General features: G+C 50.6%; 3 protein-coding genes across 3 annotated transcripts in view; 2 read left to right on the top strand and 1 right to left on the bottom strand.

The window, feature by feature from the left end:
* Nucleotides 1-9627, top strand: part of SYCE2 (synaptonemal complex central element protein 2) — a 36359-nt gene extending 26732 nt beyond the window's left edge. The window contains exons 3-6 of the mRNA XM_007954432.1: nt 7165-7336; nt 8682-8896; nt 9385-9488; nt 9572-9627. Of these exons, the coding sequence (XP_007952623.1) occupies nt 7165-7336; nt 8682-8896; nt 9385-9488; nt 9572-9627 (547 nt within the window). The remainder of the gene's footprint in view (nt 1-7164; nt 7337-8681; nt 8897-9384; nt 9489-9571) is intronic.
* A 365-nt stretch (nt 9628-9992) lies between these two features.
* Nucleotides 9993-15510, bottom strand: GCDH (glutaryl-CoA dehydrogenase). The gene is made up of 11 exons (XM_007954398.1): nt 15420-15510; nt 15309-15344; nt 14992-15135; nt 14749-14811; nt 14297-14467; nt 13320-13449; nt 13024-13240; nt 12518-12621; nt 12126-12251; nt 11661-11821; nt 9993-10066 (listed from the first exon to the last, which is right to left on the bottom strand). The coding sequence occupies exons 1-11, from the start codon at nt 15508-15510 to the stop codon at nt 9993-9995; spliced, it is 1317 nt and encodes a 438-aa protein (XP_007952589.1).
* Nucleotides 15511-20588: 5078 nt separating this feature from the next.
* On the top strand, nt 20589-23666 carry KLF1 (Kruppel like factor 1). Its single transcript, XM_007954399.1, has 3 exons — nt 20589-20675; nt 21491-22316; nt 23491-23666. Exons 1-3 carry the CDS (start codon nt 20589-20591, stop codon nt 23664-23666), a joined length of 1089 nt encoding a protein of 362 aa, XP_007952590.1.
* The last annotated feature ends 885 nt before the right edge of the window (nt 23667-24551 follow it).

Raw genomic sequence — 24551 nt, forward strand, 5'->3', positions numbered from 1 at the left:
GTACTTTCAGCATTCTTTGCAAGCACCACAACTCAAAAGCATCAATTCTTCTTTGGTCTTCCTTATTCATTGTCCAGTTCTCACATGCATATGAGGTGACTAAATATATCATGGCTTGTGTCAGGTGCACCTTAGTCCTCAAGGAGACATCTTTGCTCCTCAGCACTTGAAAGAGGTCTTTTGCAGCCAACTTGTCCAGTGCTATACGTTGTCTGATGTCCTGACTGCTGCTTCCATTGGCGTCGATTGTAGAACCAAGCAATGTGAAGTCTGACAACTTCAGTGTTTTTTTCCATTTATTGTTATGCTGCTTATAGATCCAGTTGTAAGGATTTTTATTTTCTTTATATTGAGATGTGATCCATACCACAGATTGTATTCTTCAATCTTCATCAGTAAGTACTTCAAGTCATCCTCACTTTCAGCAAGCAAAGTTGTGTCATTAGCATATTACAGGTTGTTAAATATTCTTCCTCCAATCTTGATGCCAAGTTGTTCTTCATATAGTCCATTCAAGATCTATCATGAAGTATAATGCTGTCAGTGATAGGATAATCTCCATACTTTTACAAAGAAGAGCAGCTAATATGAATTATTACTCAGTTTACCAACCAGTAATGCAAAGGATTAAGAAACTGAAGATGTTTACCAACTTCTGCAGTCTGAAATTGATTAGACATGCAATCAGTATGCACTGATAATTACTTGTGATTGGAATGCAGAAGTTGGAAATACAGAAGGATTGGTAGCTGGAAAACATGGCCTTAGTGACAGAAATTTTGTAAAACCAATGACTTATTCACTGCAAATAATTTTCCAACAATATGAAACAGTGCCTGTACACATGGACTTCAACTGATGGAATACACAGAAATCAAATTGATTGTATCTGTTGAAAGAGATTATGGAAACTCAATACATCTCATCTTATGTACTTTAGACATGTTATCAAGAAGGACCAGTCTCTGAAGAAGAACATCATGCTTGGTAAAGTAAAGGGTCAATGAAAAAGAGAAAGACCCTCAACTAAATGGATTGACACAGTGGCTGCAACAGTGGGCTCAAACACAGCAGTGATTGTGAGGATGGCGCAGGACCAGGCAGTATTCTATTGTACATAGGGTTGCTATGAATCAGAACTGACTCGATGATACCTAATAACACAACAACGAAGTGATAGCACGTGGAGGAACAGACAAAAACCAGATTTCAGGCTGAGTGCTAAGTTTTTGGCTTGGGAACAGGTAGGTGGTTCTCACTAAGAGAAGAGAGGATGAAATCAGGTTGGGGGAAGATAATGATTTTGGTTTGCTAATGCAGTTTCAGATGCCTTTGAGGACATCCAAGTGGAGATGGCCTGAAGGTAAGTATGTATGTTGGTTGGGAGCTGAGGATAAAGGCCATAGCTGGAGATGGTAAATTTGAGAGTAATCAGCACGTGGATGGTGATGAGAGCCCTCACTAGCTGTGTGTTCATATATTCAACACATATTTGTTACCCTTATTGTAAAGGGTAGATAATGGGCCTACCAAGATGAATGAGATGTGGCTCTGGGCCTCCAGGAGACTAGTGGGGGAGGCTGAGATGTATGTAGACAGTGACTCTGTCTGCTCTTAACACAGCCAGGGAAGACTTTACAAAGCAAGCAGGACTTCAGCAATAAAAGGGAGTGCCAGTGGATCCCAGCACCTGGAATAGTGGTTTTGGAGGATGATGGGGTGTGTTGTGGAATGGTGAGCAGAAGATTATCTGGAGGGGTCAGGAGAAGGGAAGGTGGCAGGCCTCGCTGCACCACAGGAGCGTGAATAAGGGCATCCAGGAAGAGAGTATATAGGAAACAGGAAAGGCCGAGGGATGCCAACGCATCAGGGACAGAGGAAGACAAACCAGACAACTCAGAAGGAATGCCATTGAAGAAGTGATCAATAGCAGCAACTGCTGCCTAGAGGTCAAGGAAGTTATAGTCTGAAGGGTTTCCTGATTTAACCATAGGTCACTGGAGAGGAGCCCCATTACATTTGAGACCTGGGGCAGGAACCTGATGGCAGTAGGTTGAGTAGTAAGTGGAATGTAAGAAGGTGTACTCAGAAAGCATAGGTAGCTCTTTCTAGAACCCTGACCATGATAGGGAGAGAAAAGGGAGGTGGCTGGCTAAAAGACCTGGGGGAGTGGAGAGGTTCTATGCACGTGCACATTCAAGATGGAAGAGGCAAATGATAAGCGAAAGAGCCAGAAAAAAAGGAGAGATTAAAGATACAAGAAGAGGAATTTTCACCCAAATCACATTTGAAAAAAAAAAAGATACAAGAGGAGGGAAAGGGATGGGATGGGAGATAGGATTCAGAGCTAGGCAAAGGCATGAAACGTCTCTCCCACTGAGCTGGGCGTGTTGGTAAGAGGAAGGACGGTTGTGGATGCATTTCTGGGGGTTGGAGAGCAGAAAGCAGAGGGAGTTTTTGGCCTGCACTGTTTCCATATCTGCTTAGGTTGTTATTGTTGTTATTTGCCATCGAGTCGGCCCGACTCATAGCAATCCCTCCATGGGTTTCCGAGGCAGTATCACTACGGAAGTAGGAATGCCCAACCTACCTTCCGAGGAGTGGCTGGTGGGTTTGAACCGCCAGCCTTCTGGTTGGCAGTCAAGTGCCTTAGGCACTGTGCTACTAGAGCTCCTATCTGCTTAGGTTAAGGGGAAGCAAATGTGGGCATCAGGGACAGGTGAATTATGAAGGTTTGGAATGGCTGATGGGAAGAATGAGACAAGGAAGTGACCAGATGCCATATGGCCCTGAGGATCCCCACCCCTGAAGCTGGAGCCAGGAATTGGCAGTGACCCTGAATGAGGCTAATAATCAGCATAAATCACATTCCTTACTCTTACTTTCCTAAAGTCTGCCATTAGCTGCAACATGCAGCACTTCTCTCCCTAACTTTAGCCACTTCTCACAAGTTAAAAGGACACTGTCCTTCAGACTGTCAGCCACAAGCTTGGGAATCCCCCTGGGCTCCCTGACTTGCTAGTTCCCACAACTCCTTTGGGTTGTGGGAATGACTTGTGAGTTGTGGGAATGATCTGCTGGAACAACTCACAGAAAATGTTATGATTACAGATTTATTATAGTAAAAAAGGATACAAATCAGGATCAGCATAAAAAGACTCTTAGGCTAAGGTCTGGGAGGATTCCCAATGTGGACTGCCATGTCCCAGAGGGGTCGTATCATCCTCCCAAGAGCAGGTGGTTTCCTCAACTGGGAAGCCCATGGAGCTTCTGTGTTCAGAGTTTTTGTTGGAAGTCTCATTATGTAATGTAAACTCTAGCCCCTCTTCCCTGAGGTCAGTTGATATCATGAGGTGACCCTGAGGGTGGGTCTTTCTGATCTGGCCAAGTCCCCAGGCTAGAGTCACCTCATCACCTCACCTAACCTGTTAGGTGTGTGGTCCTTATTGAAGATACTTAAATTCCAAGGATTTTTGTTTTGTTTTTTAGAGAGTATCTCTCATGAACCCAAGACAAAGGCCAAATTGCTTCATGTAGATCTCATATCCTGCTTATGTTGTTGTTGCTGTTATGTGCCATCAAGTCGAGTCAGACCCAACTCATAGTGACCCCTCCTTGGGTTTCTGAGACTGTATCACTACAGAAGTAGATTGCCCCATCTTCCTTCTGAGGAGTGGCTGGTGGGTTTGAACCGCCAGCCTCCTGGTTAGCAGTCAAGTGCCTTAGGCACTATGCTACCAGAACTCCCATCCTGCTTATAGGGTTATGATTTTTTCCAGCAATACTCAAGTTCTTGAGAGTTAAAACAGAAAGCACCCTTGAGCCAGGGTGGGGTTGTGGTGGGTGGATGTGACAGAGAGGCATGAGGCCACCAGCAAGATGCTAAAGTGATGGACAGATGGACTCCAGGGATTAGTTTGAACTGGAGGGAAGGGAATACATGAGGTCTCAGGGAGTCGGAAACCAGTTTTTCTTGAACCCATCTTTGCAGCTCCATAGTGATCATGAAAAGCATGATTATTCTTTAAAAACCCATCATTCTGTATTAGCCACATGAATCCAGATGCTGCAAAGATCTTAATGTTAAAAGGTTGATGTGTCCTTTGTCTCTGTTAGTCTCTATGCCTCACTCATTCCTGGAATAGAAAGAGTAATTGCAGCTAAACAAACAAACAAAACCCATTGCAGGCAAGCTAGTTGATTCCAGCTCATGGCAATGCCATGTGTTACAGAATGTAAAAATGGCATGAGGGTGGTGTTGTCTGATCTCTAACTTTACAAAATGGAGAAGGAGAATCATTATCAGCATCAATTGACCAAGGCTGATTCCTATGAGGCAGAGGTCAGACATACCTCCTGTTTCCAGTCTTTTTACCAATTCTGACACCAGTCATCCCTCCATCTCTCCCACTACATTCTCTACTTCTCTGCTAGGTTCAATAATCCATTGCAATGGCCAAACAGAAGTCACAGACAATACTAACGATTATGGGGTTTATTGGGGAAGAAATAGGTTACAATTCAGGATCAGAAACAACTCAGGATACAGTTCTTCAGTCAGGACACCTTCTCAGCTGTGCCCACAGGCAGGCCTGTCTCTGGCCTTATCCTCTTTCCTGCTGGGCCTGGCCTCTCCCTTGCTTGGGCAAGTGTTACAAAGCTATTTAGCGCCACCAATAAGTGCCCAGAGGCACCCTTCTCTGCTAACAAGCCTCTTGCCTGAAGGCTTCATTCTGTGGGCCTGGAAGCCCACTCCACTGTCTCCTGCCAGTCTCTTGATTCTGCTGCCTCTGCTGTCGCCATTTCTCTGATGCTGCTTCTTGCTGTCTCCTTTGTTACAGCGCTCTCTCTCTCTCTCTCTCTCTCTCTCTCTGTCTCCTCAGTCTAAGAGGTTCTTAGCATGGTAATCCTAGTTCCAAAGGACATGATTTGCTCCCAATGCTTCTTCATGGTCATGGTCATGGAAAGGTCCCCCTTTCCATCACTGGGATGGCTCATTTTAAGGCTAGTGAATGGAAAAACTGACCAATCCTCTCCCTCATCAGGGTTCCATACACCTTATTTGCATGATTCACCCCTACAAGGGTGCTGTGTACCCCATTTACATTATTAGCAAGCTATTCAATGCCTTTGGTGGGCCACAACCACCTCATTTGCATAGTACCACCCAGTCATTTGGTGGGAGTTAAAAAGACTATGGCTAAACCAAAAAACAAACTTATTGCCATTGAGTTGATTCCAACTCATAACGACCCTATAGGACAGAGTAGAACTGCCCCATAAGTTTTCCAAGGCTGTAAATCTTTACAGAAGCAAACTGCCTTATGTTTCTTCCACGGAGCATCTGATGGGTTACAGCTGCCAACCTTTTGGCCAAATGCTTTAATCACTGCACCACCAGAGCGCCTTCAAGAATATGGCTAGAAAGCAATAGGCAGATGGGGTGAACGTTTGCACCAGGTAGATACACTCCTTAGAATGATCAATCATGGGAGATCAGAAGGGCAGTAGCTGCACAGGGAGATGGCTCAGGGGGCAGGAGTGTACAGGAAGGAAGGACACAGGGAGGAACTGGGAAAGGAGCTGTTCCATTGTGGGGATTGCCGTCAGTGTCATGAAACAAATGTGTATGAATGCTATATGGAAAATTAATTTGATCTGTAAACTTTCACCCAAATCATAATAAAAAATTTTAAAAACGAATATAGTTAGAAGGCCCGTATTAAGTAACTCACTGTACCACAAAGAGTAGAACTGCTCCATAGGGTTTTCTCGGCTGTAATCTTTACAGAAGCAGATCACTAGGCCTTTCTTCTACAGTGCGACTGGGTTTGAACCTCAACAATTAGGTTAGTAGTCCAAGTGCAATGCCACCTGGGACCCCTAATTTCAGGCTAGAAGGTGGTAAAATTCTTTTACCCACAGCAAAACATCCTTTTACAAGAATGCTCAGGGAGTGGTCCTGTCTAGTTCGTTTTAGGTTTTTTTAAAATTTTTATTGTGATTTGGGTGAAAGTTTACAGAGCAAATTCATTTTCTATACAGCAGTTCACATACATTGTCTCATATTACAATTTTCCACAATGCAATAGCTGTCTTCCCACTTCCTCCCCAGTTAGCTCTTCCCTGTGTCCTTCCCTCCATGTACTCTTGCCCTCTTAGCTGTCTCCCTGTGCATACACAGCCCTTCTTTTCTCCCATGATTGACCTCTCCAAGGAGTGTATCTACCTAATGTAAATGTTTAGCTCATATGCCTGTCTTTTGTTTGGCTGGAAGCCACAGGAGTGGGTTCGATTTTAGACCTGAAGGGCAGCTAGGGGCCATAGTGTTGGGTTCCATCAGACCAGCAAACCTGGTCCTTTTTTTTTTTAATGATTTTGAGTTTTGTTCCACATTGTTCTCCCACTCTCGCCAGGATCTCCTACATAGATCCCCCCTCCGAATGGTTGACAGTGGTAGGCGAGCACCATCTAGCTCTTCTGGTCTCATAGTCATATAGGTAGTCCATTTGTTTTTTCTAGCTATCCTTTCAATTTTGCTTTTTAGACAACTGTCACTATTTATCCCTATTTCATTTTGCATTATTTAATTAAATAATTGTAGTCTAGTGATATGTACAACTCACAAGCAGTCTGGGACAAACATAACTGACTTTTGACAGGTGTGTACCTCCCTTGGTGGGAGCAGACACATCCAGGTACATTAGCCCCGGTGCTCTCCATGCTGTGGGCATCACCCACAGGTTCAGAAAGGAGTGGAAAGCATCAGTGATAGCAGCAGATTAGTGACATGAGGTCAGTGAAGCATCTATGCTATTAATAGCATCAGTAAATGTTCATTTCCAAGACCCAACTTGGTGGGATACAATGACCGTGGGCTTTGGAGTCAGGCAGATTTCCTTCTTTTGGGAACTTAGACGTATTTGTACCTCTGGGTCTGTTTTCTCAGTTATAAAACTGGATACTATCCTTGTCTCTCAGGGTGGTTGTGTGAATGAAATAACCTAGGAAAAGTGCCAGGTGTCTCCCAGGAGCGGAAGACGACGCAGTTCTCCTCCTACCACACAGCTAATTCTGATCAACCACTCTGGAGAGTTTGGTGCTGATCTCAATTTTCTGTATTTTCAGAAGTCAAGTTCCCAGCCCCTCTATTGCCACTTCCAGTGCCAACTGCCAAATGATACTAGAAGGGAAGTCAGGATCCTACTTTTCCTCTCTGGACTCGAGCATTGAGATCTTGAAGAAGAGAGCTCAGGAGCTCATCCAAAACATCAACGAGAGCAGGCAAAAGGACCAGGCATTCATGGCCAACTTCAAGGACAGCCTAAAGGTTAAGGTGACAGACTCCCCCAGGCCTACTGTAAAACCTCAGCTGGGGGGGGGGTGGATATTCTCATGTAAAAGGGGAAAGGATAAACCATCACTAAACCTGTTGTGTTCCAGCCTTGGTGCTAGGCAACTTGCATATAGTATTTCATTTCAGTCTTCCATCAGTCTTACAAAGAAGAGATTGAACCCATTTTATAGATGAGAAAACAGGTTTGTAGATAATTTGACAGAGTGAGAGCTATAGGATGAGGAATCAAGGTCCCTCTGCATCCAAAGCCAGACCTCTTGTTTCACACAATGGCTAATGGTTGTAGGAGTTGGGGGTTGAGACATAGCTTACTCTGTTGTTAGGTGCCGTTGAGTCAGTTCTGACTTACACAAGAGAAGGAAACAGTTTGAGGTCCTGTACATCCTCACGGTTGTTGCTGTTTGAGGCCACTATCGGAGCCATCTCACTGAGTCTGCCTCTTTTTTGCTGACCCTCTACTTTATCAAGCATGATGTCCTCCTCCAGTGATTAGTCCCTCCTGGTAACTGTCCCAAGTATATGGGACAGAATCTCACCAGCCTCCCTTGTATGGAGCATTCTGGTTGCACTTCTTCCAAGACAGACGTGTTCGTTCTTCTGGCTCACACTGTAACACCCATATGTCCTGCAGAAGCTGAATGACCTTGATGGGAGAGTTGAGGGATTCCTCAACACATAGCTGAGGTGTGAATAGGCTTGTGTCTAATGAAGCCAGCCACCCAGCTTGAAAGGAATGTTGGGCAATCTACTTCTGTAGAGATGCCGCCTCAGAAACCCAGGGAGGGGTTGCTGTGGGTCGGAGACGACGCAACAGCACAGAACAACAGTAGCTCTGATGCTGATTTTTGTGCCTGATGTTTCTTCAGAATGTATAATGGATCCTGCATGTGGAGTGGATTGTTCAGTCCGCATTACATCTCTTGATGACAGCCTGAGTTTTTCCCCTATGCCTCTCCCATCTCTACCAATACACACCTTGGTACCTCACAGAAAATGAGAAAGCACAGAAAAATACAATGCAATAGAAAAAGTATAAAAATGTTCCTATGGTACCACCATCCAACGGCTACTTTGTTGCATATTTCCCTCTAGGTTCTGTTCTGAATAGTTTTTTCCTAAAATGGTTCAACTTTAAATAACTGTTTCCCATAATTTTGTACCTTGCTTTAAAAAAAAAAAAAAAATTAACAGATAGACATTTTACACCCCAGTCACTGGAATTGTTTTTACTATTCTTACAATTGCAGAAATCTAAGGGGTCTCCTTAGAACAAATGTTTTGTTTTACCTTGTTTGACTTTTCAAAAATGTGACTTACTCAAAAGGTTTCAGATCTGACTGAGAAGTTAGAAGACAGGATGTATCAGATTTACAGTCACCACAGCAAGATAATTCAGGAAAAGGTCCAAGAGTTCACTGAGAAAATGGCAAAGATCAGCTCTTTGGAAACAGAGCTCAAACAAGTGTGCCACACCATGGAGACCATGTACAAAGACTTGTGTTTCCAGCCTGAGGTAGGACGACTTTTGGGTGTGTGGGGGTGGGAGGGGTGGTACCTGAGGAAAGAGGGTTGTACCAGCTAAGCTGAAGGTAATTGTGAACAGAAACCGCAAGTTGGCTCTGACACCAACCCTAAACCCCACAAGGGCGGTGATAAGTGAAAAGGCCCCCATCTGTGCTCTTGTCCTCCCATTTGTGGTCCTGTACCCACCAGCCACTACTCAGAAGGAAAGTTAGGCAATCTACTTCCATAGTGATACCACCTCAGAAACCCAAGGAGGGGTCGCTATGAGTTGGGTCCGACTTGACAGCAGTGGGTTTGGGTTTTTTTTTTCCCCCTATAATATGGGGAGTCCCTGCCAACACACCAAGGAGCTAGCCGTTGTGGTGGTGGTAACTAAAAGTACAGAGTCCCTTGCACCTGCCTGGCGGGACCATCACTCTACCTTCAATCCTGCAGCCCTGGCACATGGCCTGGGCATGAGGCAATGCCTAGCCTAGGGTTATTTATTACTAAAGGCACTAAAGGCCTGACTGCTCTGGGGGAAAATTCCCACCACATCCCAGTGACCCACAGCCCCCAGACCTTTTGGTTTCTGCTTTGTCTGAAACTGCTTCTCAGGTGGTTACAAGTAAAGGTGGCCCAGCACTGTGGGGTTCGACTCGCAGAGGCTTTATTCTTCTCCCACTCTGTTCTGCTCTCTGCCCAACACAGGGCACTACCCCTCAGAAGACACAGGGTCAGAGGGCACAGAAGAAACTCTGGTATGAGAGGGTTTGCTCTGTCAGACGCTAGGTCAGTTTCACAGAAGATACTTCAAATGGGACTTTCCCTCCCTCTCCCTATCCCTCCTGTCAAAAGAAGCTTCTTTTCCAAGGTAAATGAAGTCCAGTTAAAATGGATAGAAAAACTCTGTACAAAGAATTCCATCTCCTTTTTAAGCAGTAAATCTGAATGACTGAAAAAGGGAAATTTTAATATGTAAAGGTCAGTGTCCCTCACTTTCCACCATAAAAGTTGGTTCCTTTGGAAAGTTCAGGGCCATCCCCCACCTCCCTGAGTACTCAGAGCAGTTGCCAGGCGTCCCTCTGGAAAGGGGCTTCACAGTCCCAGGTCCCGGGTGAATGAAGTGTGTTCATTTGCCAGCCGTGAACGCCTGAATTCCCGTGATTGCTCTTCCCAGGATCAGCGCATGAATGTCATGTGTACCTAGACACAATAAATACAGAGTCAGTTTGGAGTCTTAACAACTCACAACTTCCTCTTAAAATCAATCTTCAAGGCTGCTACTGTGGAAGAGCAGACCCACAAAGACAGTGAATGCTGACAGCACCCGGAAATTCACCTCCTACCTACAGCCACTGCGAGGAGGCTCACAGGCGACTGTTCACGCCCCGCTGAGGAAGTTAGTTTTCACAGTTCTGTAATGCACATCGGCAAATCCCAGAGCTCCTTTTGCTAGACCCAGAAGTGCAGCAAGTCTAGACTTGCTGTAGACCCAGCCTGATACTCCCCACTCATGGCAAATTCACCACACCCCACCCCTACACAGTTGATTAAACATTTCATTTTCATCTGAGCACTGCTTTCCTTCCCAGAGAAGCTGACTGATTAGCTATGTGGAGACACATCATCAGGCCCTTCTTTACCAGGAGGGATGGGGAAACACTTAAAACCAGTTGCTTATCATAGCCGATCTCCTGCCTCCTGAAGCCTGCCTGCCCCAGGGTTCCACCTCCCAACCGCCGTGTCTGTGCAGCCCCTCAGAGCCTTCACTGCTCCCTGTGCTTTTTTTGTTTGCTCCACCTCAGCTTCTGTGGACAGAGGGCAGAGATCATCATCCCCCTTTTACAGAGTAAACTATTTCCATTTACTGCCTAAAACACATACCTGGCCCTGTCCTTCCCCTGTGTAAAACCACACTGAAGGCCTCTTTGCCTGTCCTCAGGGTCATTCCTACACCTTTATGGTACCTATTCCACAGTCCTCCCTCTTGCTGTTTCTGGAGTTTCCCATCCAGCTGCCCAGTAGAGACAAGATTCTGGGCCTGTGGGACCTCCCCTGGGTTAAATTCTGATCCTCGGAGACACAGGGAAGACACCGGTTCATGCACAGCCACGGCCATCCTGCCTGCCTGGGAACTGTTGCCTTCTCTCTGCAGGGAGCTCCTGCACCTCCTCTGGGGCCTCAAGTGGCTTCACGTTCTTCCTGAAAGGTCCAGTGCCTGCCTCCTCTTAGGTCTCCCTCCATTTCTGCATGGCTCACACTGGGTTATAATATTTTTCTTTTCAATTATCTTTTTACACATCTGTCTTCCCATGAGGCAAAGGGTTTCAGAGCCCCACTGTGCTCACAATCAGGGTGAGGAGTGAATATCAAGAGAACAATCCACTTTCCTTTTCCTTTTAACATAAAATGGAGGGGTAGTCCCTGGATGTAGCTTCATTCCCACTCCTTTGCATTCACCAGCTTACTGGTGGGGATGCCCAAGGAGGACCTCAGCCTCAGAAACAACCTCCTCACAAGTACTGTGGGAGAAAGGCCTGGGCTGCACTTGGTCAGCTGAGAACCAGGCCCCTGATTTGGGCCTCTGCAGGCCTGGCAAGCACTGTACTTCTGCTGTCCCACTGGGAGCTGTCCCACTGGGAGCTGTTCCAGATGAGGGCCCGAGAGGTGTGACTTGCCCAAGGTTCATGACAGCTAGGGACAGGACTAAGCCTGCTGTCTCCCACCCCTCCTCACCAAACATGTTCCCCAAACACGAGGCCACCGTGACCCATCACCCCCAGGGATCTAGTCCCACCTTCATAGGTGTTCACTGCTTCCAGGTTCATGACGTGTCGAATCACATGGTATTCATCAGAAATCCCATTACCTCCCAGCATGTCTCGGGCCTGGCGGGCGATGTCTAGGGCTTTCCCACAGTTATTCCTCTTCAGCAGAGAGACCATTTCTGGGGTGGCCCTGGTTGTGGCACATCCAAGCAATAACAGTAGATTATAGAGAACTGACCCAGCTCTGGGCAGGCAGGTATCCCAGTGCCCTGGACAGACCCACCCAGGGAGACAGAGTCATGGCAGCAGACACTGCCTTGGCTCATCCCTAGCCTGGCTCATCAAGGCCAAGAAAGAGAGAAGGGCTGGGTTTCAAGGGGCCACCAGGCAGCAGGACCACTCTCCCCAGGGCAAGTCACCCTCATGCCCAGGAGGGGCCTACGGTCCTCCTGCCACAGCTGTCTCCCCGCCCTGCAACCTCACCCAACCCCTACTTGTCTCGATCCTTCAAACGGCCAAGCTGCAGGCAGGCATGAAGACCCAGTGTGACCTCAGTGAGCATGTCTGCCAGCTTCTTTTGGATCAGCTGGTTCCTGGCTAATGGGACGCCAAACTGGACCCTACAAGGGCAAGGTCTGGGTCAGGATGAGAGGGAACCCCACACCCCAGCCCTTCTCAGGACCTACTCTCCAGAAAGCCTTCCCAGACTGCCTCAGCCACTCAGCACTATTCACTCAGTCCTTAATTGCTGGTATGGACTTTATTGGCCATTTCACAGATGAAGTAAATTAGATTTGGTGGGTGGGGCTGGGAAATCACTGGTGGAGTGAAGAATGGCATCCAAGCACCCTACACCCCCAGGAGACACATGGTAGCCCCCACAGACCTGTCCAGGGTGTACTGGCGGGCTGTGTGCAAACAGAACTCAGCAGCTCCAAGCACGCCCCATGTGATGCCATACCGGGCGTTGTTTAGACAGCCAAAGGGACCCTGGGGCATGGAGAAGGGGGGCTCAGTCCAGGAGCATCTCTGTAATGTGCAGTCAGTATACGCAGGGGGTCCTAGGAGAGCCAATCATGGCTCACACAGAGCTGTGCACACCAGGCCTCGTCAGTGCCTGCTCACTCAAGATTTGCACTCAGCTCAGGATCTGGTTTTGACACTCCAACCTAGGAGGCTGATGCGAGGAGGCAAGTACATGCACATGAATCAAAGGACTGAGCTGGTTCAGCCCATCTGTGTGCTGGACAGAGAACCGGTATGAGCAAGTTGGCCACCAAAATGGGACTTTTTTAGCACATCAGTAATCAGCCTGAGCCTCAACGATCACTACTGTGGGCTCACCCAAGAAAGGCAGCCCAGCAGGTGGCCCTGTACCAGTTCCCTGCTCACCGCCAGGCCAGATGCGTTGGGCAGCACGTTCTCCTCCGGCACCTCCACGTCATCCATGAGGATCATGCCAGTGGCCGAGGCCCGCAAGGAGAACTTGCCCTCGATCTTGGGGACCGAGAGGCCCCGCATCCCTTTCTCCAGTAGGAAGCCCCTAATACAGCTATCTTCACACCGAGCCCATACCACAAAGAGGTCAGCCACAGGCGAGTTGGTGATCCTAGAAGTGGGATGGCAGTGAGGGGTCCGGCCACCACCTGCTACCTGCCTACCCACCTGCCAAGCCCCAGCCCCCTCACCAGGTCTTGGCTCCATTGAGGGTGTAGCTCTTGCTGGATGGGTTATGGCGGGCTCTGGCCTCCATGCTGCCAGGATCACTCCCATGGTTGGGCTCTGTGAGCCCAAAGCAACCCAGGAGCTCCCCTTTGGCTGCAGAGACAAGGCAGGTCACTGGGGCTGGTGGAGTAAAGAGTGACCCACATTCATCCCCTCAACTAAAATGTGTCAGCATCTCCAAGCCAGGCCTTGGGGCCAAGGCAAATTGTGCCCTGCCCTCACAGCACTCCCGGTGGTGGTGGAGACAGGCCCCACCAGGCCACAGTCACAATGCCATGATCGGGAGGAGCCCCAGGGGAGTCAAGAAGAAGTTGGCTAAACCGTGTCGTGATGACAGTGAAAAAGGAGTTTAGCAGGGATATGGTGTATGGAAGTGTTCCTAAGAGAGAGAAATGCAAAGGCCCAGGGGTACATTTGGAGAATTCAAGTCACAGTCTAGCTAGGGAACAGTGGGCAAGAGAGTGGCCAGAGACAAAGTGGAAAGGTTAGCAGAGACCAGGTCACCTGGGGCCTTGTGGACACCGCTAGGAAGTTAAGACTTTAAACTCTGGACTGGATCAAAGAAAGAGTTCAAGCGTGAAAGCAAATGAAGAGGGAGATGATGATGAGAAAAAGACAGATTGAAGAAATACATCAGAAGTCTGGCTGGGCTAGAAAGGGTCTGGAGGTGGGGTGAGGCCTACGGTCTGGCTGGTGAGGGACTGGAGGTGGGGTGAGGCCTAGGGTCTGGCTGGTGGGGGACTAGATGTGGGGTGAGGCCTAGGGTCTGGCTGGTGGGGGACTAGAGGTGGGGTGAGGCTTAGGGTCTGGCTGGGGGCCTGGGTGAGCATAAGTGCTGTCCTTGAGATGGGGACAGAAGGCAGGCTCAGGGGATAGCCCCACCCCTGAATTCCAGACTGGGTCTGTCTACCTTCCACCAGGCCCCAAGGGCAGCACTCACCCAGCCGGGGCAGGTACTTCTGCCGTTGCTCCTCGCTGCCATAAACATAGATAGGGTGCATGACGAGTGAGGACTGGACACTCATTGCAGACCTATAGCCGCTGTCCACACGCTCCAGCTCTCGGGCCAGGAGCCCATAGGCCACAGACGAGGCCCCGGCACAGCCATAACCTAGTAGGGTTGGGGGAAGTAGGGTGACAGGCAAAGTCCTGCTCACCTGGGAGCAGTGACTCCTGGGGCCCAACAGTCTCAGCTAGATAGGAGCAACCAAGCAGGGGCCACCAAGTTGGCCCTGCATGAAGGTTCATTCATTTCATCCCCACCGTCGCTTCTAGAGGGAAGAATAACAGCCTCACTTTTCAGACTGGAAAAGTGTAGCTCAGGAAAAAAAGAAAAAAATGTGCGGGGGCAACTTTTCAAAATACAAAGTGTTAAGAAAAGCTTGTCTCTACCTTTGATGGTGGGGCCCAACATGCCCAGCTCCCCCATCTCCGAGATGATCTCCCGATGAAAAACTACCAAGAGACAGATGCACGAATTCAGGCCCAGCTCTAGCCCACTGAAGTCCCAGCCCCAGAGCATTGGGGCCCATAATCCCAGCTAGAGCTGGAAGAGCTAGTGTGCATAGTGAGGGGGGTGCGGCCCAAGCAAGAAGGGGAGTCCCAGGGTGCACACCCGCCTGTCCATCTAGGCACCTTCGTTGCGATTGGCCAACAGGATGCGGGGCATGAGGCGCTCCTGGCAGTAGGTGCGGAAGGTGTCCCTGATGAGGATCTCATCTGCCGTCAGCTGCTCCTCCAGAACCAGCGGGTCCCTCCAGTCAAACTGCGGACGTGAAGCTACGAGGTGGAGAGGAAGGCTCGGCTTTACTCCGGTCCCACAGGGACAAGGCACACGCTACTTCAGTATCTCTGACTCTGGGCCCAGTCTTGCCTTCCTGCGCGTGCAGCCCTCTGATTCTAGGACAGAGCCCACCCGGAACAGTGGCATGGCGTGACGAGGGATTTCTTACACTTGGTTGGTCGGTTCTGTGTCTTCCCGTTCTTCTCTGCAAACACAAGACGAAAAATCACCCCGGGAAAGTTCTGAGCCCCAATTCTACCCATTCTACATCACCACTGACCCGTCTGCGACGCTGCCGAGCCCCACGTGCGCAGGACTCGCAGGCGGGGACCGTGGCTCAACAGCAAGGCGGAGGCGCCTCTCAGCGCCATGAGGGAAGCGGGCGGGCGAGTGGAGCAACGACAAACGACCTGGAAGAGCGTGGGTTGTCAAAATGAGCTGATCTCCCGTCCTACACCCCTCCCTAGGCCTAACGCCCGCTCCCCACCAGGCGCCCCCAAGGTTGTTTGCAAAAGCCACTGTGCAACAACAAAGCCCTTTGACCTTCCGCAGAGACGGGCGGGGCGAGGCCGAAGGAGGCTTCTCATTGGTTTCTCCTAAGACTCGTTGCCTCCAAGTCTCTACCTTTTAAAAGGGCCATGACAGCCCTGCCCCTACAGGGGGCGCGCCCGGACGGATTCATGTTGGCCCCTTTAAGGAGCAAAACGGAAACGGGGCGAAAGACCCGTAGGCCAACCTGATGGACCAGCTAAGTTCTGATTGGCCTTTGAAGGGGGCTCGGCTGATTCCTGATTGACCAGTTGTAGGGTGTATAGAGGGCTCTGTGAGTTAAGAGAGAGGTAACTGAGGTGCTGGAGAAATGAGTCTTGGAACCTTGTTGTTGTTGTTGTTGTTGTTTTTTGCCGTCGAGTCGGCCCCGACTCATAGCGACCCCTCCTTGGGTTTCCGAGGCAGTATCACTACGGAAGTAGGATTGCCCAACCTTCCTTCCGAGGAGTGGCTGGTGGATTTGAACCGCCAGCCTTCTGGTGAGCAGTCAAGTGCCTTAGGCACTATGCTACCAGAGCTCCTAGGAGACCAGAATTCAGGGTTTCCTTTTTGTAGTGCTGGAGGTGAGGGGCAATGGATGGGCGGTCTCAGCTTAGCCCCCACTCTGACAGTCTGTCCCAGGAGGCACGTGTAGCTAGTTGCGTATGTCTGTGTGTGTGTGATTGTGCCTGAGTGTGTATCTGTATGTGGGTGGGATTGACTGTATGCCTGTGACGTTGTGGGGCTTTGATGGTGTCTCTTTGAGACTATGTAGGTTGGGTTTTTTCTGACTGATTATGTGTGTGTCTGTGTAGGATTATGTTTCTCTGGAGTGTTAGGTGATTCTGTCTTCATGGTTGTACGTCTGTTTTGGGGATTGCTTGTGTATTATATGAGTCTGAGTGTGTGTCTTGTGATTGTGTGTCTGTAATTGTGATAGTAATTATGTATTTGTGGGATGCTCTTAATAGTTGTGAGTCCTGGGTATGTCTATGTGATTATGTTCTGTATCAGTACATGATTGTGGCTGTGTGGTTGTGAGAGTATTTGACTTTATGTCTGCTGACTATGGATGACTGTGTGCCTGTGACTTTGTAACTATATCTATGGTTGTATGTCTGTGTGATAGAAAGCTTGTGTGATGGTATTCTGTGTGACTGTGTGTGTGGTGCGTGCATGCCTGTTTCAATGGTTTTGTGTGTAGGTGTGACTTATCTTTGTGATAGTATAACTGCATATTTGTGTTGTGTCTATGTGTTTCTAGTGTTGTTGTGTGTCTGTATGTGTCCGTTGACTTAGTTTATGTGCAGTGGTGTGTAATTATGTGTCTGAGTGTGATCATGACACCGTGTGCAGTGATGCTTCCCTTAGTGACACTTTATGAGCATTATTTATGGGCAGTATTTGAATCTGAGTGTATAGTTGCTTGTACCTGAGAATCACATGTCTGCCATGACCCGTCATTTCCCAATTGGGAAACTGAGGCCAAGATAGCAGAGAGTTCTTGCTCAAGGTCACAGTGTGACAGGTGCAAAGCAGGGACCAGGATTGGGATCCAGCTCTCCTGACTCCCAGGCCAGGCTTCTGCCTGCCCAAGAATAACTCTTTCCATGTTGACAGTCAGGTCTCTGATTGTGTGTATACAGTGCCTCAGACATCATCTCCAGCTGACAGTGAGGGGAGTAATTGTGGGATTGTGTCTGAGTTTGTTCACTGGCCCCCAGTGCCTGGGACCCGGGTGCTCCTGAATTCTTCCATTTTCTGGGCTCTTCTCATCCCTCATTTCCAAGTAAAATTATCTGAATCACACACATGCTCACCCTGACATGTCTAGATTCTTCATAGCTCTCAGTTTTCTAATCATCTCCCTCCTCCTGAGCCAGTGACCTTTCTCCTTTCACCCCCCTTTCCCTAAAGCTCCCTCTCCTGGAGCTAGTGTCAGTGTTGAGGTTTCCTAAAGCTCAGGAGCTGTTGCGGGAAAACCTGATTTTGATTTTGGGGAAACCCAAACTGAGGCTCAGGCCTTGCTGCCCTTGAACATCCATGCTCTTCCTGGCCACACACTCCCAGGAGTCTGTCTCCCACCAGAGGCCCCGGCCCTTCTGAATCATACAGTGTGTGGCCTCTTGTGTCTGGTTCTTTTCACTGAGCATAAAGTTTTCAAGTTTCATTCACATTGTAGCATGTATGAGAATTTCTTTTTTTTCTTTTTTGGCTGAACAGTATTCCATTATATGAATAAACCACGTTGTGTTTATCCATTCATCTGTTGATGGACACTGGGTTGTGCAAAAAGGGCAAGGAAGCCACATGTTCTGACCTCCTCTAATCCCACAAGAGGAAGACAGTCACCATCAATAACCCAAGGCCTATTCCTGCCAGGCCAGACATGCTGCCTCCCTCCAGCCCTTTCTCCAACCGTTCCTCCCAAAGCACCCATCACCTCTCTCCTGGGTTTGCTAATTCGCTGCAGTGGCCACACAGAACTCATGGATTATGGGGTTTATTAGGGAAGCACCAGTCTACTCAAGTTCAGGAAGAATGTTCAGCCTCTCTCCCAGCCCACCGTCCCTCAGCCAACAGTCTCTCACAGTCTCTTCCCCAGCAGTGCTGGCCCCTCAGTATCTCACTCAGCAATGCGTGTCTCTTGCGTCTCTTTCCCAGCAACACGTGTCTCAGGAACGCATATCTCTTTCAGCAGCACGTCTTCCTCAACCAGCAGTCAGAGAGAGTTCTGCCTCTAGGGGGCCTCCTTTTGAGCTTGGTGGAGTGGCCAAACTAGCCAATCATAGCATCAGAACTCTAAGCACCTGAGAGAGAGTCTCCCATAACACTGTGTTGTGCCACGCCCAACAGAAATACCCCAGGTAGATAACATTTACAATCAGGAGCTCCTCAGTTGCTCATTCCACCACTGAGTTTACAATGACTTATGGGTAGAAAAGCCATACTAAGTAATTTACTACACTGTAGGTTGTTTCCACCTTTTGACTGTTGTAACTAATGCTGCAATGAACATTGATGTCCAAGGATTTGCTTGAGTCCCTGCTTTCAAGCTTTTGGGGCATATACCTTGGAGTAGAATTGCTAGGTCATAGGATAATTCTATGTTTAACTCTCGGAGGAACTGCCAAACTATTTCCTACAGCCTCTGCACCATTTTACATTCCCACCAGCAGTGTATGAGGGCTTCAATTTCTCCCCCATATTCTTGCCAACACATGATTTTCCAACTTTTAAATTATAGCCAACCTAGTGAGTGTGTCCAGAGAATGTTTACATTGTTGCCTCCCTCTGCCTTGTAGCACATGGCAATTTTTTGTCTTTTTGTGTAATGTGTTTGTAGTTTACCTACTCTGTGCAGTCTGTGATGATATGTCCATATCTGGGTGAGTTCTCAGGGTGTGTGCGTCTCTGTCCGAGTGGTTGCTTGTGTTTGGATGCACCCCTATCATTAGGCATTGGTAACTCTGCAATTGTGTGAATAATTGCACATGTTGATAGTGACAGGTGCTGTGACTGTAAAACTGTCGGTTCTTTATGGATCTGTTGCTGATTGTATCTGTGATTTTATGACATAGAGTTGCAGCTGTGTACTACTGCCTCATTGTGTGTTTGTGAATGGATGTGTGGTGTCTTCTGTTTGTGTGTCGGAGGCTGCATCTGTATTTGATGAGGTTATGTGACTGCATCTTCTATAGTTCTATGACAGGATATCCAGGAATCTCTCTGTCTGTTTGATTGTGTCAGTGGGGTTACACTGTATGGTTGTCAGAACCTTGTGAGAATATAACACTATGTAACAAATGTGGTATATGGTTGTGCTTTTATTGCTGGGAATTTTGATCTGTTATTGGGTAAACCAGAGACTGTGGTTTGTGATTGAGGGACCTGGGACCTCTGTCGCTATGTAACTGCATGGCTGTATGTGCCTGTGAACTATGTGTCTGTGTGATGTGTGTCCCTGTCCCCCTCCTGGGCTCCCAGGGTCCCACAGTGGCGGTCCCTGGCTCAGATCCTTCTCCCCTTGTGGGGTGGATGTCAAGCAGCAGCCAGGCCCAGGGCAGGGGCGGTGCGGGTCTCCTGTGATCAGGCACTTCCTGTGCCCCCATGCAACTGGTTCATCCCACCCTGGAGAGAGGATGAGCTTCCTCCTCCCCAAACCCCCTCTCACTGGAGCACGTGTAGTTGCACCAGCCTCAGCCTCCCCAAGCCAAGCTCCTTGCAGCACCAAATGAGGGTCTATGGTAGATACCGGGGGGCTGAGTGGCAGGGGCTCTCTCCTGCGACAGGGTGACGCCCTGAGAGCTCATGACCCAGACATTTTAAAGCTAAGTTACTATGAAGTCCGAACCCTCCCCCACTCACTGGGGACAAAACTTTTGCTGTTCTGGGCCCCCACCTGATAGCAGCCTGTGACATCTGGGGTGCCTGATAATGCTTAGCAGGGAGTTGGTGCCAAATCCCGCCACCAGTATGGTTACTACTGTTTACTGGGGAGGGAGAGGGCTTCAGGGCCCCGTGGGGGAGGGCCTGCAGCCCCTCCCCAGCGTACCCATTCCACCTATCATCCCTCTCCCCCATCCAGAAAGGTAAACTAAGAGCAGGTCCCCATGTCTGTTCTTTGAGGCCTCAGTGCCTCACCTTACCCAGCGGCTGAATCCCAACCCCCTGACATCTGATTCGACTTTGGGTGCAGGGGCGGTCTTTAAAACTCAGCCTCAACAGGCTGAAGTGAGGTCTGTTCCCCAGAAATGGTAACCCCCGCCCCTGCCTGGCCTGCCTTTATCAGGGGCTGCAGCCAATTAGCTGAGTGCTGAGAGAAGTTCCCAGAGGGGCACCAGAGCCTCAGAGCCCACGAGGCAGCTGAAGGAGAGGAGGCCTGAGGGCCCGGGGTGGGCACCAAGACCTCGGAGTCACCATGGCGGCAGCCCAGACTGCCTTGCCCTCCATCAGCACGCTGACCACCCTGGGCCCTTTCCCGGACACACAAGAGGACTTCCTCAAGGTGGGGCCAGAAGGGCCTAGGTGGGCTGGCTGGGCTCCAGGCATGGCCTCAGAGCATGAAGGTTCGAGCCTATGTCTTGGCCTGGAAATCAAGAGACCTGGCCAGGACTGGGAGAGGTGGGCTTGGTCTGGGGAGTGGGTGGTCAGAGCTTCTGGGATGCATTTTTATAATGGGAAACTGAGGCTCTGAGCTGACATGTGTGTCTGAGGCTCAGAGAGGAAACCCTAGATAGCAGGGGGCCCAAAACCCCATTGCCATTGAGTCAATGCAGACTCATAGCAACCCTCTAGACAGAATAGAACTGCCCCATTGGGTTTCTAAGGCTGAAATCTTTACGGAAGCAGTCTGCCATATCTTTCTTCTGCAGAGCATGGCTGGTAGGCTCAAACCAATGACCTTTTGATTTGCAGCTGAGCACTTTAACCACTGTGCCACCAGGGCTCCCAGGGAATAGCCAGGGTTTGGGAATTAACCTTGTTGGAGGATGGAGAAGAAGAATTAACCTTATTGGAGGCTCTGGGGGGAAATTGAGTCAAGGCTGGGCCCCAGTCTTCCATCTCTGGCTGTCATCCCTTCCCCCCATGCCAGAGTGTGGCTCCAGATAACAGAGGTCTTATCTCCTGTCTCCAGACAGACCCGAACAACCTCTGTCCTGGGGGGGGGGGCAGGTATAGGGGGGTGGGGCACACAAGCGAACAGGACCCTTTCCGCCTTCAGCCCCCCATCAAGGTACTTGGCCCGAGCCCTATGAGCCCTCATAGGACGGGGTACTAGGGGGTCTGCTGAAACCTCATGCTGACGGTTCCCTCCCTCAGTGGTGGCGCTCTGACGAGGAGCAGGACCTTGGCCCGGGGCCCCCTGGCCTCACAGGACTGCCCCTTCACGTGAAGCCGGAGTCGGAAGACGTGCGGGAGGAGGACGAGGACGACGAGAGAGATGAGGCCGTCGCCTGGGACCTGGATCTCCTCCTCACCAACTTCCCGGGTCCGGAGCCAAGTGGAGAGGCCCGGACCAACGCTCTGGCGCCCGGCGAGGGCCCCGGGGGGCCATACCCGCCGCTTCCTGAGACTCTGGGCGCGTATGCGAGCAGTCCGGGGGTCGTGACTGGGCTCTTGGGTCAAGAGGAGCACCCAGGCTGGGCGCGCCCGTCTCCCCGAGCCCCGGCCCCCGACGCTTTCGTGGGTTCAGCCCTGGCCCTGACCCCCGAGCCCAAGGCGCTGCCGCTGCAGTCAGTATACCCTGGGCCGGGAGTAGGCTCCTCGGGCAGCTACTTCCCGCGGACAGGGTTTTCAGTGCCCGCGGCGCCAAGCGCCCCCTACGGGCTGCTGTCCGGGTACCCCACGCTGTACCCGGTGCCGCAGTACCAAGGGCATTTCCAGCTCTACCGCGGGCTGCCGGCACCCGCGCCCGGCCCTGCCGCACCCCCCTCTTTCCTAAGTTGTTTGGGGCCCGGGACGACGGGCGCCGGGCTAGGAGGCACCGCGGGAGACCCAGGAGGGATCAGCGAAGCCACGCCATCCAAACGCAGCCGGCGCTCGTGGGCGCGCAAGAGACAGGCGGCGCACACTTGCGCGCACCCAGGCTGCGGCAAGAGCTACACCAAGAGCTCCCACCTGAAGGCGCATCTGCGCACACACACGGGTGAGGGGGCGAGGCCTTTGTGCAGTGGGCGAAGCTAGAGGCGGGGCAGAAACCCAAACAAGGGGGCAGGCTCAAGGCAAAGGGGGCTGGTCTATAACTCCGGAGGCGGAGCTGGAGGCTGAGTCCTGGAGCAAGGGCCAGGACACAAAGAGTAGAGAGCGGGCCTGGAACCTCAGGGGCTAGGACAGGGTCATGAAGGGCCGGACAGCGGTACGGGTAGGGTAGCGGGCCTAGAACATTTGGGACGCGTTTCAGAGTTGAGAACTGAGGAGCAAATGAGCCCACAAGGGGCCGGTCGAGGAGCAGAAAGCAGGGCATGTGGTGTACGGGGCGGGACTAGAGGAAGGGGGGGGCGGAGGGCACAAGCCTGGAACGCCAAGCAAGGCCAAAGTTACTGGGTTTAAAGTTGGGGCAAATGGAGAGCTTAAGGCTTTGATCCAGGGGTATAAAGTGCGAGTTGCTTGGCGTGGAGGCGGCCCCAGAGATGGAAGGGATATAGCTGGGACTCAGGACTTCAGACACTGGGGCTGACCGGGTGCAGGGCAGGGTCACAGAGGACAGACATACCAGGATGGCAGGGGCAAAGCTGGGAAACAGGAGAGGGCTGGGCAAAGAAGGAGAAGCCGGGCCTAGAGAGGAGGAAAGACAGGGGTGAGGCGTGGACTAGAGGCAGTGAGGGGCGGGGCCTATGTTCAAGGGTTCTGGACGGAGGGTGGGGCAAGATGTACTGCGGAAGAGTGACCAGTGTAGCAGGGGTTGAGTGTTGATTACGGTAGACAAGGCCTAAAACTACAGTGGATTTCGGGGCTTAGAGCCCAGGGACAGGGTTGGGCAGCAGCTGGAGGTGCCCGTGGTACAAGGGAGAGGTTGGAACTCAGGGGACAGAGCGGGGGTGAATGGAATTAGGACACGGAGATAGTGTGCCCATGCACCGGACCCGAGCACGGGTCTGCAGCCAGATGCAGGTATAGAGGACAGGGCCTGGGTGCAGACGCAGCACCGGCACCTGAGAAAGGGCCCCTTCCTACATTTTGTTCCCTTGGGGCATTGCTCACCTGGCTTGGCCCTGAGCAGAGTAAAGTGGTACAGCTAGGTGTAGGGGTGGATGGGAAGCCTACGGGCGAGAGGGGAGGAGGAACTGGACGGTGGTGCTCACCGATTCATCATCCCCCAGGGGAGAAGCCCTATGCCTGCACATGGGACGGCTGCGGCTGGAGGTTTGCACGCTCGGATGAGCTGACCCGCCACTACCGGAAGCATACCGGGCAGCGCCCCTTCCGATGCCAGCTCTGCCCGAGAGCATTTTCGCGCTCTGACCACCTAGCCCTGCACATGAAGCGCCACCTTTGAGCCCAGTCCCAGCACCTGGACCTGCCCGGGGACTGGGGCTGGAACAAGAGCGAGTGGATCCACGCAGGATGGTTTTTATAGGGACAGATCTGTGCCTGGACTCGAGGCCCCACAGATCCACCAAAATTAAGGATCTATGATCGATTCATACACACAGACTTGAAGGAGCCTCAAAGAAAGCCCCTCACATGTTCTCGGTCACACGGAGCCGCACAGAGATGTCCAACGGCTCACAGACCCAGCGAGACAGATGCGTAGATAAATGGATTCAGATGGACACTCAGGTAGCTGGACCCTCAGACCAGCTCATAGACGGACCTGGGCAGCGGGAGGGGGCACGTTGGGGGGCTTCCCAGAGACACTGGGTCTACAAAGGGCTTCACATTGAGACCCTTCCTGAAGCTGAGCGTGGTGGCGGTGCCCTCTGGCCATAGCCTCCCACCCTGGCCTGGCATTAGCTGTGGTTATGGGTCCTGTAAAAATGCCCTGCTCGATAAAGCTTCAGCGTTGGCCTGACTCTGTGGGTTTCGGGGACTGGAATTAGCAGGAGGCTCTAGCCCCAGAGATAATATTGGGGGCCACGGATACTCTGAGCACCTAAACCCCTGTGACACCCCTCACTTAATACCTTGCCACTCCTCCCCACCATGGTCTTTGTCTCCTGCCTGACACATGCACAGAGACACTTTCACGTCTTTAAAGAGAACCTCAATCCGGGATCCAAAGCCCCAGTAACCCTTGCCTGGCTGTAATTCAGAGTAACCCCTAGCTCAGGGGTATCTAGAGAAACGTGCATAACGAAAAGGGGGAGAATCAAGAAAGCAAACTCCCCTTAAGAGAGCAAAGGTCACAAAGGGCCCCCGCGTTGTAAGGCACGAAAGGAAA

The sequence above is a fragment of the Orycteropus afer genome, unplaced genomic scaffold (assembly GCF_000298275.1).
Source record: "Orycteropus afer afer isolate SDZICR_OR568_19922 unplaced genomic scaffold, OryAfe1.0 scaffold00460, whole genome shotgun sequence".
Taxonomy (NCBI): Eukaryota; Metazoa; Chordata; class Mammalia; order Tubulidentata; family Orycteropodidae; genus Orycteropus; species Orycteropus afer.